This window comes from Rhinolophus sinicus, linkage group LG05 (genome assembly GCF_036562045.2).
Source record: "Rhinolophus sinicus isolate RSC01 linkage group LG05, ASM3656204v1, whole genome shotgun sequence".
NCBI classification, from domain to species: domain Eukaryota; kingdom Metazoa; phylum Chordata; class Mammalia; order Chiroptera; family Rhinolophidae; genus Rhinolophus; species Rhinolophus sinicus.
This window is the reverse complement of record NC_133755.1, coordinates 103,893,434-103,914,038: the sequence shown is the minus strand read 5'-3', so window position 1 is coordinate 103,914,038 and position 20,605 is coordinate 103,893,434. Positions and strand designations below refer to the sequence as shown.

At 36.8% G+C, this 20,605-nt stretch overlaps 1 protein-coding gene across 2 annotated transcripts in view; it reads left to right on the top strand.

Annotated features, from left to right (window-relative positions):
- LGSN (lengsin, lens protein with glutamine synthetase domain) overlaps positions 1–20,605 on the top strand; it is a 127,775-nt gene that overhangs the window by 61,696 nt on the left and 45,474 nt on the right. For both annotated transcript variants that reach the window (XM_074333996.1, XM_074333997.1), the window contains one exon: positions 4,944–5,064. In XM_074333996.1, the coding sequence (XP_074190097.1) occupies positions 4,984–5,064 (81 nt within the window). In that variant the 5' untranslated portion in view covers positions 4,944–4,983. The remainder of the gene's footprint in view (positions 1–4,943; positions 5,065–20,605) is intronic.

Genomic DNA, 20,605 nt, shown 5'->3' with positions numbered 1-20,605 from the left:
CCATGTTTGTGTGTCTCTCATGCCCAGGTTCCTCTTCTGAGGAAAGTTTCCATGTCCATAGCCTCATTTTGTGAAAAACAACTGGCATTGTTTCTATGGTGATTGGACCATCATGCTTTTGTTTCATTTGACTCCTGCTCTTATTGGCCAGTTGGCTTAGTTGAAGGAATTAATCCTTGAATCAAGATGGAGAGCTAAAGTCCTGGCCATTAGCTCATGGAGTGGCTTGTTACTAAACTCTGCCCAATAAAGGTGGTCAATAAACACTGATGACTAGCTCACAAACGAGATCTCTCTTTGGAAGTTTTGGAGGAAAACTTACAAAAGAGAGCAGATACCAAGAGACTCATTGAGACCACAGAAGTCGTAAGGCAGTAAAAGCCTTATGACAAATACCCTGAGGTAAACAGAGGACAGGTGCGGAGAACAAATGTTGGGAGACATAAAAGTGGTAGAAGCAGAGATGAAGGTCAACCCAGTAACAAGTTGGGATGGAGTCTTTATCATTGGAAGCAACAGAAGTTTACCTCTGCAGGTACTGTTGGGCATATGAGCTGCTGTCAGTCCTCCAAGGATATTCTGTGTCTTGAATGAACTATAGTTCATTCTGGCTGAATAGTTGCTAAGATACAGCTTCTTGGTCCTTACTTTCCTTATGCATCTTTAAACCTACAACAACTAAGATAATTTGAAAATGTCATGTTGTTTTGAAACCTAAATAAGATTGATTACTAAGGGCATCTATATATTGTAAATAAATGATAACAACAGCAAATATGTCTCTATTACCATGTTTTTAAAAAATTATACTCAGTATGACCCTAAGTTTTACCTGTGTAAATATCCTTTCTATTAGCAATATTTGATATCAGACAATATTTAATAATGAGAGTTGTCTATTGAACTGAGGCTATCAATTTATTTCAGATTCCTCTAATTCAAAGAGTAAGTAAAAGTAGAGCATATTCTCCAACTCACATTGTTACAATTCAAATAACAGAAAGTGCATAGAGTAAATTAAGAAAGTAATGTTATCTGTACTCATCCAATTCTAATTTTCAAACAAATTTGTCATAATATGCTCTCTATTAATAAAACAAAGTATAACTGACGCTGACATGGTAAATTTGGCAATAAATCATGTTCCTTAAGGAGATACAGTTAATCCAAATTTATGGAATCATTTTCTTCTCTTTTCAACTACTCTAAATCTAGTTGTCTTGGTTTATTTTAGATTTTTCTGCTTCTTTTTAAAAAGAATCCACCTGCAGCAAACACACTCTGGGGCTCAATAAATAATATGTGAGCAAGTCTAAAGAGGCTTATGCACAAAGAAGGGGCCCACATCCCTCAGCTATGGAATTACTCTTTCTCTTTATGCAGTTTCTGAGACCCTTAGGATTTTTCCCATCCTGTTTCCACAGTCTCCCCTATTCAGTATTCACAGGAGGTATCTTTCCTTCAGGCTAGATTAATTTCAACCTAGAGAAATTTCTCTCTTTTTTTGGGGGGAGGGAGGAGATAGAAAAAGGAGTTAAACTTTGAAGTGTGTGCTTGTCATTAATGTACTTTATTTCCAGAGAGCACTGACAAAATTATTTTTTTTACTGCCAAAAATAATTTTGCAATAATTGCATTTTATGATCTTTGACAATTAATTTCTGTATGCACCACCTTCTGTATTTCACCTTTCTGTATTGGAATAATGATAAAGACATGATCTTTTCCACTGGTAATGGTAGATTCATAGAATATTGTTGTTTATTTACTGGTTTACATACTTACTATTGAAATGCAACCATGTAGCAGTTTCGCAACATATAGTAGCAACCAAGAGTTCTGTATACAAAAAAGATTTGGGGGAACCACAAAGAACCATTGTGCAAAACATAAGCCATGCTTTCATTAAGATTAAACCACACAGTTCGTTCAAGTTTTCCTATTCTTTTCTATTCCCCCTGTTATATCAGATTGTGTTGATTTTGCAGTGGAATCAAGGGTAGAAGCAGAAGACAAACAATGTGTTGTTTTGCCAGAATAAGTCTGGTATGTTCTAAATTGAGTGTATATTACATTTGCTTGTTTAAAAATGAACACATAGAAACACAAGAAGAAATGAATCACAGCCAATATCCTTCTCCCTCTATCCGAAACTAAGGTTCTTTTCTGTTTGCTAGTTAACAAAATGTGAGAGTGGTACTAGAAAATTAAATTTAAGTTAAAAAAATTTTTTTTGTGACTCTTATGGATCTATATTTATTCTAGTTCTTCCACTTACTGTATGAATTCTAGGCAATTAATCTCTCAGTGATTCAGTTTCCTCCTTAGCAAAGTGGGGATAATGATGTTAAATTTAGTTCCTCATGGGGTGGTTCTAAGCATTAAACGAGTTAACACAAGGATGAGCTCTTTTGCAACCCTTCCTCCTTCTCTTTTTTTTTCCTTCTTCATCCTACTTGTATTTCATCCTTACAGGCATAGCAGGAGTTACGACTTTCTGTGCATTGTGTTTAGATATGTGCTTCCCAAGATGACTTCTGAGTGAAAGCACATGGTTGTGCTAAGGATAAGAACATCTCTTCTGCTTTCCACTCATTGCCTTATGCTGCTCAGGGATCTGATGGACTTTTCGTGTGTTAGAATCACAGTAGACCGACCACAAGGTCTCTCTCTTATTTTCCAAAGGCATGCTGAGCCCGTTATTTCCTGACCATCATTTATATTATCTAGCTCTAGGACCTGCATTGCTTTGTTAGGGCTGCTATAACAAAGTACCCCAGACTGGGCAGCTCACACCCGAAATTCATTTTCTCACCGTTCAGGAGGCTAGATGACTGAGCTCAAGTTGTCATCAGGGTTGGCTTCTTCTGAGGCCTCTCTCCCTGGCTTGCAGGTGGCCTGACCACCTTCTTGCTGTGTCCTCACATAGGCTTTTTTCTGTGTGCATGCATCATTGGTGTCTCTCTGTGTGCCCAAATTTCCTCTTATTATAAAGACATTAGTCAGATTGGATTAGGGCCCACACATAGGATCTCATTTAACCTTTATTACGGCTGTAAAGCCCTATCTCTAAATACCGTCACATTCTGAGGTACTAGGTGTTACAGCCTCAACACGTAAATTTTGGGTGGACACAATTTAGCCTATAACAAGGGTGGAAAACCTTCCTATAAGTTTCTCCCATATACTCCCCCTCATGTCTCATTGGGCAGAATTATGTAATGTGACTATGCTTAAATCAATCCTTGGCAAAAGAAATAGGGTCCTAATTATTGGCATAGGCTTATCAGGATTTACCCTTGAAACTGAGAATTTGGGGTAACCCCTTCTTGGTTCCTGTGGTGGGAAGAAGTAGACACCAAAATGAATTAAAGGCCCTTCAAGCAAGCAGGTAGCTGAGGAAGACTGTTAGGAAGGACGGTTGGCTAATTTGTATCCTCAGTAATCATAGGCTGGTGGTTTGTGGGTTATTTAGGCTGGTTTTTAGGGTAAGACGCAGAAAAGGCTGTGACTACGCTAAGCACTAGTGAAGTCTAGGAAGTAAAGCCAGACGTTTGGGTTCCTTTTAGAATGTCAAGTTAGAGGGAGTAATTAACAGAGAAATCAGTGTACGGGAGAGAATGGTAATAGATGAGTAGAGATAGAATGAAGTAAAGAGAGTTCGAAAGGAAAGCTCAAGAAACAGTTCCACACATTCTGAGTTTACCGTACAGGTAGTACGCTGTATCCTAAGTAAGTTATTTACACTTTCAGAGTTTTATTTCTTTTTGGGTAAAATGAGGATGGTAAAACCAATTATTTCTCAGATTTAGAGGATTAAATATGATCCCTTAGGTGAAAGGGATTATTAAACTATCAAGTACTATATGGATATTAGAAGTTATTATAATGTGTAATTACAGTATTTATTCTAGTACTTTTGACTTGTCTGTGTCCAACACAATTTGAGAGAGGAACTTAGTTCAGTAAATATTTAGCAGAATTAATATAATCTGTCATATGTCTCATTTTTATTCATAAGGGCATAATTTGCACTGCAGTCAACAGATAATGTGGGATATCTGGATTAAAAAAGCCCTGTTCAAAATGTTCATCTCTAAGTTTTAGTTTAGTCTGTTCTGGTGTATACCAATCCTCCCTGGTGAATATTGGTTGTCACCCTAGGTACGTGGGTACATGTGCATGTGTGCGTGCACGTGTGTGTGTGTGATGGTTAAACAGGTATATGTGTTTCTTTCTCTAGGCATGAACCTATGAGTAGGCTGATTCTCTTTCTGCCTTTGGGGAAAGGGAATTTTTAAAAAATTCATCCCTTTAAAGGTGCTTAATATTTAATTAAGGCAAACAAAAGCAGGCAACCTTAAGCTATCTTTCAGATTTGAAATATATATGACTGTAGATATATGACTGTAGATATTTCATTAATTAGAATGTGGATATTATACTAGCTCATGAAGACCATTGACTCAAATAATCTCTGCTGTTTTTTTCAAGGCTCATAATGATGGTCACATGTTGGTTTTTGCCCACCCTTAAAACCTAACACCTTGTTGAACCCTAACACTATGTGACTATATATTATAATTCTATATATTATAATTCTTATATATCACTCTATGCTGTGCAGTTATATCTTAGCTTGAGTCCCCCAGGAAGCAGAGCTTGAGACAAAGGTTTGTTTTCAATCACCTTGTCGAGGAATCTGAGTTTAGAGAGCAAAGGGGAGTGATAAATGGAGCAAAACAGGAAAAGACAGATGCAAAATGAGAATGTATTGTCAAGTGAATATCTCCACAGCCAACTGGTTGTTCCATCACTTCAGCTGTATAAAATGTGTCCTTCTGAGATAGGATCTATTTGATCTGCTGGTCAAATAGTTGCCCTTGCACTACTGGGTAGCACATGCATGGGTGCAAAGCATGCATCTGTTTCATCCCATGTAGTGGGTTCAATGGAGAACACCTGGGACTGGTCTGAGGCAAGATGCTGTCAAGGAACCCCTGCACTGAAGTGTTTGAAGGTACATGGACTGATTGCTTCATGCTTGGATGGAATAAAAGACAGGTAAGGTGAAGAGATTCTGAAAGGGTACATAAGATATATCCACTACACTGAGTGTGTGTGTGTGTGTGTGTGTGTGTGTGTGTGTGTATGTGCATGCTTACTTACTCAATACATTTTGTAAAGGAAATATAGTATTCATGGGTCCCATTTTATGCTTTGCTTTCCAGCTTGAAAATTAAGAAAAATAGTGATGATTTAAAAAGGAATGACATTTGAGGTATTGCCTTTATTTTTAAGTTTATTAGACCATTTAATATATATACTGGTAGGTCCAGAATGAGTTTGAAAACATGATATAATATGTAACAAAGAGCTGTCACATAGTGAGGAAGGAAAATCTTCGGGATTAAAGAAGCCATATTATCCCTCAGTGACTTTTTGTTGATATTCAACGAATGGCAGAGAGAGACATTTCTGCTTCCTCAGGTAACACTATGTTTTCAGGTATAATGCCATGCTCTGGGGGCAACACCTGAGCTCTATTGTTGCGTATTTAGGTTTGGACTAGATGGACTGGTAATATCCACTGGTCACATTTTAATATGATTTCTTACTGCAACTGTAGTTATCCTGTGACATATGTTGATACAACTTAAAAATTTTCTAGATGAATGGGTTACTTTGCAAACCTATGGTGATGAGGTAGATTGTGGTAACCTTTGTTACTAAACAGCACCAAAAAATTGTATTGAAAAAATTCCTATTGGGAGATTTTTATTGACGAAACGATAGTCTGTTTTCTGAAAAAGTTATTTCTTAGAAGAGTGGGGTCTAGAGAAGGCAAAGCTTGTCGTGGTACAAACGTCTTCTTTCAGTACCAAAATCAATTTAATGATAGAAATTAAGGGTGGTGGTTACATTTTGAACAGAGAATACTGTTTCCTCAACCAGCAGATTATATTGTATTGTGACCACCTACTTATTACCGTAAGCTCTGATTCAAACTGTTTCCCTATGACACTGGCTTAAGGATTATAGGTGAGTTTAAACTAATTTACATTCACTTGTTTATTTTCCATCATAAACTTTTAAGTTGAAAATAATATTCTAATATTCTATGCCATTCCATTAAAACTACCTATATGCACATATATACAAATATAACTCTAAAGAAAGACAATGAAAAATTAATAGTGATTGCCTCTGGTTTATGAGATTATTGTTAATACACTTTGGGTCCAGTTGCTGGTAACAAAAGATATTCTAGAAAGGAAATTAATAAGAGAAGTATGTGCTTACAAAATCATTGTAAAGGCTAAAGGATCAGGCTCCTGACTGAGCTTCCAGAAATGACTTTCAGACTTGCCAAGTTGGCTGCTTCCTCTGTCATGACCTGCAAGTTGCTGCCATGATCGCTTGCTCCAGAACCACGACTCAGTTGAGATCTGTACCAGCAAAATTGTCCAGATGCTAAGCCAGGGAATAAACACTGTGATCTCTGTTACTACTGAGGTAGAAAAACTAACACCAGCAGGACTGTGTCTAACAGCAGAAAGCAGAAGTGCAGGCACAACATCTTTCCATCTTCCAAATATGTGATGGTCCATCTGCTTGGTGGAGGCTAGGACATAAAAGTTTGGACAATTAAGTTTGCGAACTTGTTGCAAGTTTGTTGCTAAGCTTTCTTTGATATCAGAGGGAATATTCTTTATGAATTTGTACCAACTAGACAAACAGGTAAGCAAGTTTACTATTTGGAAGTGCTGAAAAAGCAGCGTGAAAAAGTTAGACGACCTGAACTTTTCACCAGCAATTCATAGCTCTTGCATCACGACAATGAACTAGCTCAGGGCATTGTGTGTGAGGGAGTTTTTAGTCAGTAAACAAATAACTGTATAGGAATACCCTCCCTACTCACCTGATCTGGTCCCCAATGATATCTTTCTTTACCTGAAGATTAAGGAAATATTGAAAGGAAGACATTTTGATGACATTTAGGACATCAAGGGTAATAGGCAACAGCTCTGATGGTCTTTCCAGAAAGAGTTCCAAGATTGCTTTGAAGGGTGGACTAGGCCCTGGCATCAGAGCATAGCTTCACAAAGGGAGTACTTCGAAGGTGACTGTAGTGATATTCAGTAATAAGGTATGTAGCCGTTTTTCTACGCTGAGTTCACAAACTTAATGGTCCGACCTCGTTCATGGACACTGAGTTCAATGAATATCTTAGTCTTCATCTCTCCATCCTCCAAACTGCTGGAGGGCAGCTCCTGCGGATTGGGATGAAGTTGTGGACCAATAGGCCACAGGGGACCCAAATGCTGATTTCAGATTCATCCTTTATAATTTGATGTTTTCTAAGTCTTTCTGCATTGAGCATATATTATCTTTGTGATTTGAAAAAAGAATAAAATTTTATATTAGGAAGTTTCGAGGTTATTACCTAGGTTTAATAACCATCCCTTTTAATAGCTACTTGCTTTGTTCCCAACTGAAAAAAGAATTTTCCGTACTTTCCTTCTGCAAAGTAAGATCCATTTCAAATTGGGTCTGTGTTGACATGAAGTTACTGAAAATATTTAAACCTGTATAAAATGCAAAGCAAAAAAAAATACATGAAAAAGGCAAATACATCTAAAATGCTCCCTCTGCATCTTCCCTATGAGCGCTGAGAAAATGAATCTTCTCAAGTCAATCACATAAAACTTTACCTGTCAAACATGGCAGATTCAGCTTGGTGATGCTTATGACATTGTCTACCAAAAGAGAGCAGCTGAAACATAAAAATAGTTTTGTGCCCTAGGGAGGAATGCTGTTTCTCTCCTTGAGATTTGCATCTGCAGACTCATCTCTGTCCAGAATACTAATTCGGTTTGATTGTACTGCGTTCTATTTTGTATTTTTGAGATGTTTGCTGAGTGCCTATCTATGTGCAATGCGGCACAGAAATTCAACAGTATAAAGGTAAAGTCTCTGGTTCTTTGAAAACTTTTTTGAGAGCACTGAGTTGAGACACCTACTCATATATTTAAATAATGAGAAAAAACAGCAAATGGCTAAAAGTTACAGTAGATCTTTAGATAGAAAATAATTTCATGGCAGATCGCTTCTACATTATCTAGAGCAACATATTCCAAGCCTGGAAAATTAAAAAAAACAAAAACAAAAAACCCCAGCTTCATGGGTCCTACTCAGAATTTGATTCAGGAAATTGAGTGCATGCCTGAGAACTCTGTATTTTTAAAAAAGCTTTTGAGGAGTTTCTGGTAACCGTGTAGACATTGACCACTGGACAAGAGGAGGCAAAGAGGACCTGCTGTAGTCTGCTTGGACAGACTGACATCTTACAAACGTGTTAATATCAGTCACTGAGCAAAATTGCAAAGGCACGATTTAATTGGCAATACAGAAAAAGAAAGGAATGACATCAACCACCTATCCATTCTCCCCCTACTTTTCCTCCTATGTGCAAGCATTCACCCTTGAGGGGCTGTGACTGACTCTGCATGCTGCTAAGGCCCTTCTTTAGCTGTTATCTGATGGCACTGGATGTCTACTGGATATCTAGAGGAAAGGAATAGACATGCCAATGACAGTAGTTTCTCCTCATATTTGGAGCTCAAGACCCATGGTACCTTTTTCCCTTAGTTTTATTTACCAAAGCATGTGTGCACTTGACCGAGCCGTCCTCCCCAACGCTGCTGCATCCTAAGAAGGAGCTCAGTTTTTATTGGGACATTTACTCTATGAGGCACTCAAAATACATATGTTTTTAGTTGAGGGATGGGGGTCAATCAATTGTTCCCCTGTTGATCATAACCATTTCTCATTCTCTAACAGCATTATTTTTATGGCTTCTACTCTGAGCAACCCCTATCCAATTAGAGGTAAGGTGAGAGGAGAAAGAGCCAATGGAGCAGGAAACCCTGCAGTGCTACAAAAAAAGAGATAAAAATTTGGTCCTCTGATTATCTTGCTCAGAATTCTTCATCGGCTCCTCATCGCCCTCAGAATAAATCACAAACTATGGAAACATGGCTTTCAAAGGCCATCAATATCATGACTACACCAGAGATGCAGCACACATTAAACATTCCATCTTTTCCCCTAGATTTTAGGTCTTTGTGGTTTTTTTGGGGTGAGGGGAGCATATAACTAGTACTAGCCAGTAAACTGGGAATATGTAGGTGACATGTATCATGTCTGGGCTGAAATATATAAAAGACATCCAGATGTTTCTTTCTCTGCTGAGGTGACCAGGAAAGCCAGATGTTCCAGGTGTTGTAACTGTGAGATGATGAGTCTCCATCATCCTCGATCCTGAAGTGGATCTGTGTACCCAACCACTAATAGCTTGCTTCCAACTTATATTGGATATATATCTTGAGTGAGAGGTGACTATTATTGTGTCAAATCACTGACATTTTGGCATTTACTTATTAACTGAGTATAACCTAGATAATCCTAACTAATATGTAGAACTTGCCTACACTTTCCACTTCATCTTTTTCTACTGTTTTCCTTATGCTTGAGGCTGCAGCCTAACTGAATTTCAAGTTCCTTGACTGTGCTGATACAGTGCTGTTCCCTTTCTAGATTGCCTTTCTACTTCTTCTTCATTTGTCTAGCTTTTCATTCTCCTTTACTAAGTCAAGGCATCATTTCCTCCAGGTAACTTTTTTGATCATCTTAAAAAGGTTCGTCCCACACAGTGAGTTCAAGGAAGAATTAGATGCCCTTTCTAGATAGATGCTCTTTGAATAACTATTTGTATTCACCCTGCACTTATCATACCATGAAATAATTCCCTGCTTAGTGATTCCTATATGCCTTTGGGCTGTATATGATTGTGGACAGACACTATATCTGCATTGACCACCATTATATTCCTAACTTGGAGAGTACTGCCAGCCACATGGTGAGTTCTCAGTAAATATTTGTTGAGTAAATAATTGAATGAGGCCGAGTTTGGAAGCGAAGTCAAAAGACAGACTGAGGGAGACAGCATGGCAGCAGTCCGAAGGCTGCGGAAAATTTGCCTTCAGGACACACAGATGATGGTTCTCCATTTCTGCTCCACTGCCTGCTTGATTGCTGGGTCCCTTGCACCCTCCTGACATTGCTCTCTCCCTGTTGGCTTGCCATAATTTATCAAAGATATGTTAACGCTGTTAGCGTCTGTTGTCAAAGATTAAAATATCCGACTGCCTTCTGAATCCTAAGTGGCAAATGTTTACTATAAGCAAGATGAAAACAGGCTGTTCCCTTAGCAGTATTTTTCTTCTAAGTAAGAGGAAAATTAATCTAAAATTTGATTGCTATAATGTAAAGGAAGAACCAGTGCCTATCTGTCTATTTCATTTTGAAGTATCTTTGCACTACCAGTAATTTTCTTAAAATGGGAGCAGTCTGTTCCAGATTAGAAAAGCTGAAAGAGGGCACCACACACAGTATTTGTTTTTTATTGTTGTGTTCTTACAGGTTTGGCAATCCAGGAAAAGCATTTTCCCCTGCCAAGTGACGTTAGGATACAAGTAGTAACCATTTGTGAATGTACATCATTGTAAAAGACACCATGGATATTTTAATGAAAGTTATTCTCCCAGAAATCTTGTTCCACCTAACAAACTGATTCAAATGGCGAAAGTAGATGAGTTGATAAAAAAAATTCAAATCAAATACCAATTTCCCACTTCATTTTAAGTCTATTCTCTAATGGTTTCTCTCTCATATTTAAAATTCTACAGGGCTCAAGTAAGAGGCAGTCAGATAATTAGAAAAGAAATGAAAGAGAAATGCAATGGATGAATGTTTTTAGAAGCTCAGAAAAGGCTGAGTGTATCTATTGCCAGTTGCTTGAGTCTATTAGAGAGTTATAGTGCAGAATATTGAATCCAAGCATCATGATTTTTCTACATGTCAGCATCAGTAGCCAGAGGACTTGCTCTTCATCAAGACAACCTCTACCCTTCATAAGCTTGGCCCTGAATAAATAGAAAGCATTGATTAAGAGAAGTGAGGATGGGGAATATTTTTGATGTTTCTTAGGTTTCAAATAGTACTCTTGGGCATTTGTTATTGCACTGCTCTCAGCTGACAGCCCCAAGGGTGCCTCTTCAGAAATACTCTGTGGTCTGCCTTTTGTAATAAGCCCTTTGGGCAAGTGAAAAAAAAAGAGAAAGCTTCTTTTCTGCCTTTGAGGAGTGTATGAATGATTAGAGAGACAACACTCAGAAAATTCAAGCACAATTAGAAAGCAGCAGCGGAACATGAGCAAGATAATCAGGTATAAAGTAGTGTCTATGGAATAAAGAATCATATTTTGGAGAGAGCATACCTCAGTGTTTTAGAATTCATTCAGAATTAACTAATTCATTTAGAATTAATTCATTTCCAAACTCAGCATTTTTCTGGACCCTTTACAATCAATCGATTAATAATAATAATACGCTTTATTATTAAAATAATGTACCAGCCAAGTGCAGAGTGCCTTAAATGCATTACCTACTTGATCTTCCTAACAGCTTACAAAGTCGGCAGTATATACAAACTAATATACACAGATCCACAAAAATGAGTGTTTGTATATTTTGTTTCATGTATCAACCTAAAGAAACTGAATACAAATTTTTCTATCTACTGTAAGTCATCAGTTAACATCATCAATAGGTTCTGTGACTTAAGCAAAACTATGTATAATGAAACCAGTTTTACCATAGGCTCATTGATATAAAGAAGAGTTAACTTCCTGTGGCATCTCATCAACATTATAATGAAATGATGTTGAACAAAATGATGTCTTTCAAGGACACTGTATAATGTGTGTAATTCAGGTTTTCTTGTACATAAGTTCATTGGAAACTGGTAGTAATATTGGCAAAGAAAAATCATGAGTGATATATAATAACATAAAAACATTATACATTTTTATGTATAATAATAGCTAACATTTACATAGTTGTTGATAGGGATTCTCCTAACGTGTGTGTATGTGTATGTGTGTATTCATTTAATATAATTACAGAAAATCTATAATGATCATGGAAACTACCAACAACCCACAGTGCTTTTTATTGACTTTGGGCATATTTAACCCACTTAAACAATTTTCTTTGAACTCCTTAATTATTAGTATTTGTATCCTTGGGTCCCCTTAATGGTGAAAAAGAGAGAAACTAAATAATTATTTCTCAGTAACATGTCTCCTTATTGCGCTAGAAAATCAACAATAGCAATACAGTCTTATAACCTAAGTGAAGCACCCATGAAATATATGTTCCAAAGTGTCATATTGTCTTCCTTGATTGATAAAGTTTTCCTAACATTTTATCAGCAATTTTTTGTTTTCATTTTCAGTCACAAGTTTCTCTTATTACAAGGTCTTATGTTTGTGCAACAATATTTCTTTAAACAAGAGATTGAGAAATCAAGGAGGAACACGTACAATACCTAAGCCATGTGTAGGTTTTGAAGTCAGGGATACTGTGGTAGCTAGAATAATGGAAAGGGGCCATGAGCCAAGGAATGGAGGTGGCTTCCAGAAGCAGGAAAATGCGAGTGAAAGGATTCTTACCTAGGGCTTCCAAGAAGAATGCAGCCCTGAGAATTCATTTTGGACTCTGACTCCCAGATCTGTAAGACAGCAAATGTGTGTTGTTTTAAGCCACCAAGTTTGTGGTGATTTGTTATAATAGCACCAGGAATCTCAGATGCTACATGGAATAACTATCATTTGCTTCAATCTGGTCTCTCCATTGGACTATTTTGACTAAAATGTGTCCATGATACTAAGATGCATTTTTTTTTCTCCATTTTAGCATCTTAGAAGTTTTGATGCACCTTAAAATCAATGACATCTTACAATTTCTGTCAGTCTGGCAGCAAAAGTAGCATGGCATTGCCCACTCCTTTGGGAACCTAAAAGCACTGTCAATAAACTTGCACAATGAGTGCAAATTATTTGAAAGAAAATGCCAAAGAAAATAGTGAAGTGCTATTAAAATATGTCTGTTTTGAAATAATTTTCAAATTATTTTTCATATTTTTCAGGCTTTCAGAAAAATAGAACAAAAAATTCCCATACCCTGATTACTTTATCCTGATTCCACAAAGGTTAACAGTTTACCACATTTGCTTTACCCTTCCATCTCTATGTAACATATGTTGTTGTTTTTTTTCTGAATGATTTGAGAGTAAACTGCAGACATGAAGACATGATTTCCTTTACCTCTAAATACTACTTCAATGTGTATATCATAAAAACAAGGTCATTCTCTTATATAACCACAGTACAGCTACTAAAAAGAGTCAATTAGCATTGATAAAATACTCTGTTTTCCTCCCACCACCACCATCAGCCTGCATGTGAGAAATTACATTGCCCAATTACAGGAACTTAAAAAGACCAAAGTCATTGTCATTGGATCATAGCAATACAAATCATTCCATATTTGGTTAATATAGCTTTATGTTAATGAAACATGAATTGAACGCTGTTTTGTTCTGAATGCTGGTTCTCATTTACAGGTGAATGTAGAAAGAAAAATTTAGTGATTACTTTGGCAGTTGCAGTGAACAGAGAATTATTACTTCCTTCCGTTTTTGGCTCTTTTGACTTCTCAGGAGGTACAGCAGAAAAATCAACACCAGATGGCTCGAAAGGAGATTACATTAATTTTTTTTTTTAAATTTACACCTTATTTCTAAAAAGAATTTAAGGTTGCTCAAAATCATTTCCAGAGTAGAAACTTCTAATTGTTCTGGATATAAGACTCCCTAGGGGGAAAAACATTTCCGTTTATTTACAAAGCCAATCTCTTGGTTTAGTGGTTTACAGATGTTGTTTGGTTCTTGTAATGAGGAGGCCCTATAACTTTTAAATGCTGTGGCAGGCACCTACCTTAGTCCTGCTCCAAAGCACATGAAAATAGAAGTTACTGGAAGAAAAGCATCCAAGATGTGTTCTAGGTTATCCCCTAGTTTCTTAGAGAAGTCTGGATTAGAGACATGCCCATTTGTAGTCTAACAACTTGTATTGTCAAAAGGGAACAACACATTGACAGAGATGAAGATAATGAACCAATATTTTTGAGAAATTTGCTATGTTTTCCACTCTGACAGACGCAATCTAATTGTCTCATGTTTTCTCTCTGATGTATGCACAAAAATTGTGTATGACAAAAATCTATGTTTCACAAGCAAGGACAGCTATATTGCAGAGCCTAATGCAAAATGAAAATGTAGGCTCCTTGTTCAAAAAGCAGGAAAGATGATTTTTCTTTTTTTCCAAGGTTTCTTTCTCTACCTATCAGTCTTTTGACTAATGCCATCTACAGATCGTGCTAAATATTTGATGGAATAACTAGGAAATCCCTGGCCAAGCTCTCCGAGTTTTATCTGTATGAGTTAGCTCGCTATGAAACAGCATACTTGAACTGAGACTTCTCTTTTTATTACGACTTCAAGACACACCCTCACCCTGTATAAAGACAAATACGAGCAACGTCAATTTGAGGAAATGTCTCTGAATTTCCTACATCTGTAATTGAAGATAATAATCATTGTGTTAGCATTCAGCATCTCTGATACTATGTTGTGGCAGTTCTAGGAAACAAATACTACACCACTTGACATATGCTATACCCTTTATTTGTTTAATTTCTGCCTGCCCCTTCCAGGTTCTAAATTCCATGAGGAAAGAAAAGTGATATATTCTATTTACTTTTGTACCCAAAGTACTTAGAACAGTGCCTGGTACTCAATAAATATTTGCTGAAAGAAAGTAGAGATAAAAATATTTTAATTTTCCCCCATTCTTTGCTACTATGTGTTCTTTCTAAAGATTAAATCTGCGTCCAGGATTAATGATGTAGGAAAAAATTTCATTAATTGTAAAAGAGTATAGTGGAAAATGTCACTTTATTTTCTATTATGTTCCCTAAAAAAATGCTCTGTGGTAGGAGCAAATTCTCTGGTAGGGGGAGTCTTAAACTTCTCTAAGCACGTCCAGGAAGGTGGTGTGACCAGGGATAGAGGAGCCATTGCCTGCCCAAGAGACCCAATTGGGTATTTAAGATTAGGTTATCCTGTGTGTGTGTCAGCCTCTTTTGCCTGTTTATTGTGTAACTCAAAGAAAGCAACAGCACATTCTTGCTGGATTGCTCCGTTTCCTTCCCCTTTGTTGTCACTGACCTCTGCCATCATAAAGCAGCACCTCTGCTTGCCTCTAGACCTATTTTCTGATTTCCAACCAGGAAAACACTCAATAACAAATCTCATCATTCTGGAAAATAAGAATACCCAGGGGCCTCAAAGGCCATAGTGATTTCCGCTATTTATCGTCTAAGAAGGCTTCTTAGGTTGGTAAGTTCATCTGTGAGAGTCACACACAGGGTCACATGTCGTTGCCTTCAGTGTTAACCGAGAGAGGAAAATGAGGGCTGTATGTGCTCAAAAGAGAAAAAGAAACTTGATGCAGCTTCCGCCTTCTCTTGACCACCGGATGTCCTCCTGCAGCAACTTGCTGCAAATTCTAGTTATTGAGGTCACTCTGTGGCTTTTTTTTTCAACATTAACAATAAAAAAAATTGTATCCATGGTTCCATTAATCTTCACCCTTATCTAATTCAACCATCTCTCTGGCCAGCTCCTGTGAGGAAAAAAATTCTGTCCCTTCGTTTAGATGAACAATCTAATATGACTCATGAATAAAACATTTCAAAGATTAATGGTCTTAGTGAAGTCCTTCTGATAAGGTAGAAGCATGATAGTCTAAAATAGAATAAAAACAAAGAACGTGTTCATGCATAAATGCCCCTTCTAATTCGTGAGTTTTGGAAAGTCCCATATTTCATGAATCATGAGCCTGTTTTACCTTGATGTTATACAATCATTTCAAAAAAAGGCTGTGTAGATGGTGCCACCTACTGTTTGCCTGGACATATACTATTATAATTCACTTTATGTAACAGCATTCTTCCTTCTAACTGCATTTCCTTTTCTGTGGAGACCATTTATATCTCAATTTCTTCTTTTAAAATAATTTATTTACTTATTCTTAAGTACCCTGAAGTCATTCCACTGATCTATTGGAAAATCCTGAGGAAGTGACCTAATTTTCCTTAAATATTCCCTAATATGTTGAAATCATTTTCGGGTTTGAAAAGGCACACACTATGTGTAATTTTTAATTTAAAAAATCCCACTTTAAAAATACATTAGTCTCTAATCTAGCTCAAAAAAGTTTAGTAGATTGCTTTTAGTCTTAAGACTCAAATTCAAGTTACTTGTAAGGCAAATATCTGCTTTTATTTTTTCCGGTAAATATATTTAGATTTCAGTGATTGAGTATCAAGTTTCTTTTATTAGGATAAAATACCAATTACTTTACTCACCAATTGGTCTTGAGAATTTACTTTGTAGTTCTGTGATGTGCTGGTAGCACTACTTTAAGTATGCTGTTGATTCAAACAGGAAATAAAGTAAAATTTGTAAAATCTTCAAAACCATATTTCAGGCTAATTTAATTGCACTAAGCTAATCTGTGGTCTGCAGACAAATAACGATGACTGGACCTAGTAATAATCATAATTAAAATCTGTGAACTCTTTTACAGTTTATAAATTCTTTTGTACATTTTAGTAAATTTGGTCCTAGTAACAATACTATGATGTAATTAGTACAGTAATTGTTTCCATATTATAGATAAAGAAAGTAAGACTAAAAGAAATCAAGGTACTTGCGGAATTTTACATGGCCAGAATAACTATACATATAGTACTCTTAACTCTAAAGCTTATTCACGTTTTTTATTCCTTATGAGTTAATTAGCTTATATGATACTTGACTCTTTTTCAACTTTTGATTATTCCCTTCCCCTTCCCCCTCTCTGCCTCCCTCCCGGACACCTTTCAAGCTGTTGTTCCTCTGTTTAGTTGTGTAGGACACAGCTTCCTGGCCCATGCTGGTATTATGAGCTTTGCGCTACCCCTGGCTGTGACAGTCGGTCGTGGGAGCACACCATAGCCAGTGGCAGCCCATTACAGCTCATGCCAACCTCAGGCTGCTCACAGCAGCCCAGCTCCAGGGAGAGCCATTGTTCACAATCTTAGCTGTAGAGGGCGCAGCTCATTGGCCCATGTGGGAATCAAACCTCAGCGTTAGAAGCATGGTGCTCCAACCGCCCGAACCACCGGGCTGGCCCTCAACTTTTGATTATTGAGTGAATAATTTTGAAGTGTTTTAAAATAATCAAGCCACTCACTTCTAAATCTTGGGCATGTCTTTAATATTTGAAATTCACTAAAACATTATTCTTCTCTGATGCAGCTGACCTGGACAAGCAGGTTCCAAAATGTTGCCTTCTCTCTGTGTATACCGAACACTTGGTTTCGTAAAGAGCAAGGGCTTTGAAATGGCATAAAGTATTACATTTCATTACTGCTATTATTTCTCTTGCTGCTAACAAATTGCCACAAACTTGGAGGCTTCAAATAACATAATATGATACCACAGTTTTGTAGGTCAGACATCCTGATATGATGGGAGTGGGTTCTGTGCTCAAGGTATCACAAGGTATTTGGCCAGGCTGAGTTCTTGTATGAAGACTCTGGGGGAATGAACAATCTAGTTCCAAACTTATTCAGGTTGTGGGCAGAATTCAGTTCCTTTTCACTGTAAGACTGATGTTCCCATTTTCTTGCTGGCAGTTGACTGGGGGCCATTCTCAGCTTCCAGAGGCCACTCACGTTCCTTGCCAGGTACAAAGCCTCCATTGTCAACGCCACTAATGGAAAACATTTTTCCCTTCTTGAACCCTCTCATGCTTTGAACCTCTCTAACTTCCCTATCTCTGACCTCTAGACACAGACTTAAAGGACTCATGTCATTAGGTTGGGCACTCCTGGATGATTTCTCTACCCTAAGATTAACTGGTTTGGATCCCTGATTACATCACAAAATCCCTTCACAGCAACACCCAGTTATTGTGTTTGACTGAATAACTGGGAGAAAGTCTGTGTACACCAAGGGCTGGGAATTTGGAGGCCTTTGTAGAATTCTGCTGACCATGCTTGTTATCTGTGCAGCTACAAGCATTTTCTAATTTGGCCGGTAGTCTCCAGTCTCTGCCTTATTATTCTTATAAATTCATATTACAGAGTGGGTCCATCAATGAATCTAAAGCAGAGTTCTGATTAATGTCTTGCTTAAATCGGTAACAAAACAACCAACACTTGGAAGGTGTCTCCTGGCATGTAGGTAAGGTCTTTGAAAATGAAGGGTCTTGTACCACCAGTTTCTCTACCTTACCTCATGCATCATAAGTTGAGAATTCACTCTGTTTGTCCTGTGCTCAGTGAACTCAGTACTTTGACTTCTCCCCCCTTTCTTTACCCTCATCTTTACAAGTGTAAATCCCCAGTGTTGTTTCAAGGCTGCATTCCAATGTTAACTCCTCCTAAGAGTTTTATATTAACCTCTTCTCCTTTGAAGGCTTTTGTTCTATTTTGTTTTAAAAACTTATGATCTCCAGTGTAGTTAGCACTTTACTTTGGGTTAAGGTAATTCATAAATGCCTCCTTGCTCCTACCGAATGACAGATTCTTCTAGGCCACATCTGGATTTGGTTCATCTTTGTCTCTCTACAACACTCAGTAGTATCTTGTAGAGATTTTATGTCTCAAAATATTTGCTGTGCCCATTAACTACAAATCAAAATAGAAACCAAAATATGTCAAGAGTTCATAAATCTTCATTGTGAATGCTTAATTACGTTTCCACATCTTTTGCAGTTCAGGCTGGTAATTTTTCTTTTGTGGCTACTATTTTTCAAGGTCATTGACTCCAGAGCTGTGGCTTTAAGTTCAACCAAATTCTTCAGTGCTTAGGTAATATTGAATGATCAACTCATTTATGCTTTCTCCTGTTATAAATAAATGTTTTTGTTTGTACTTTATCTGTTGGAGAAAAAAAAAAATGTTTTCTGTTCAAATTTAAGAAAACTTTCAAGAGCTAGAAACAGACTTTGTCTTCTATCTTATTTTCTCATTCCCCAGAATTAACGTTTCTCTAATATTAGGCACCTTTCTTTAAAAGTCATTCCTTGACTAGTGGACTCTGTTGTATAAGTCATGTGTGACTCAACAATTATTTTGGATTTGTAATGAGTTACCATTTATTTACACAGGCTTCAGAAACATGATTAGTCATTGTGAGATTCAGCCTGCACATTTCCAGTTAGTGATTAATTAAAAATAAGAACAGAACAGATATTTACTTGGTAACTTTCCAAATTTTCAAAGCACTTTGGCATTAAGTATCTAATTATATTTCATGAAGCATGTGTCTCATTGGTTGTGAAAAACAGTACCTTATCTTAGAGATGTCTCTAGCCTTTAGGACATACTGGAATATGTCATTTTGGAAAAACAAAATTAATGAGTGAATGAAAAAGTGAATGAACTTATGGAATAATGATAGATTTTAAAATAAACTAAAGCAGAAAAATATAGACTTTAAAATTGCATGTCTGAACAACAATCAAAACTTTGCAATTTAAACAGAGGACACAGAGGAGCCCTGAATAAATAGAGAATCATATCATTATGATGAAAATACTCCAAAAGTAAAGATGTCAATTTTTCCCCAAATAGTCTACAAATTGATGTGAATCTGAAGTATCAATAGTTTTCTGTTTTGTTGTTTTTCTTTGTTTGTTTTCTTTTTTTTTTTTTAAAGACTGGCTTTGAAATTCATTTGTAAGGGGAAATAAACAAAACAATTCAAGAAACTTTTGAAAAGGAACAACGTAGGAAGATTTGCCCCACCAGATATCTAAAGTATACTTTAAATTTGTGATGAATAAAACAGTGCAGAATTAGTGTAAGAATCAACAAATAAGTCAACAGACGAATATGGAATTCAGAAACAGACCATTTATTTTTGGAAATGTAGTTTTATGAAAAGGATGGTCTTTCATAAGTGGGGGAAATTATTAAGTAAAAGATACTGGGCCAGAGATTCTAGTTGGCCCATTCTTTTTTGCTTCTGTTGTAGTAAAAGTCATGATTTCCAACTGAAAATATGGCCGTCTGCAGTAGAGACAACGCTTCCCAGCTTCCATTGTAGCAAGGTAGCCATGTGATTAATTCCAGATCAATGGGATGTAAGCATAAGTGTTGTGCTTTTAAAGTGAAGAGCATGGTCACATTTGTCCTTCATCCTTTCTGCTGGCTAAAACAATATCTACTATCCTAAAGCAATCTTGGCCCATGTGGAAAACGCTATGATTGTGGTAATAAGATAGAAGGAACAGGGATCCCTCACACTACAAGCTCTGGCTTGCCTATCTTTAAATTTTATTTTTGGAGGAAAATGAAATTTTATTTTGTTTAAGTTTCTAGTATTTTGGATTCTAGTTGAATCCCATCCTAGATGACGCAGATGTAGGACTATTGCTTATGAATTAAATTTTTTTTTTTAAAGTTTACAAAAAACTAAAAAAAGAGAAGAAATAAAAAAACTGCCTTATTGAAACAGGTTTTAATCTTATTTGTGGGAAAGAATTCCCAAACCTCAAGCATACATTTCTGGGCCTACTTTT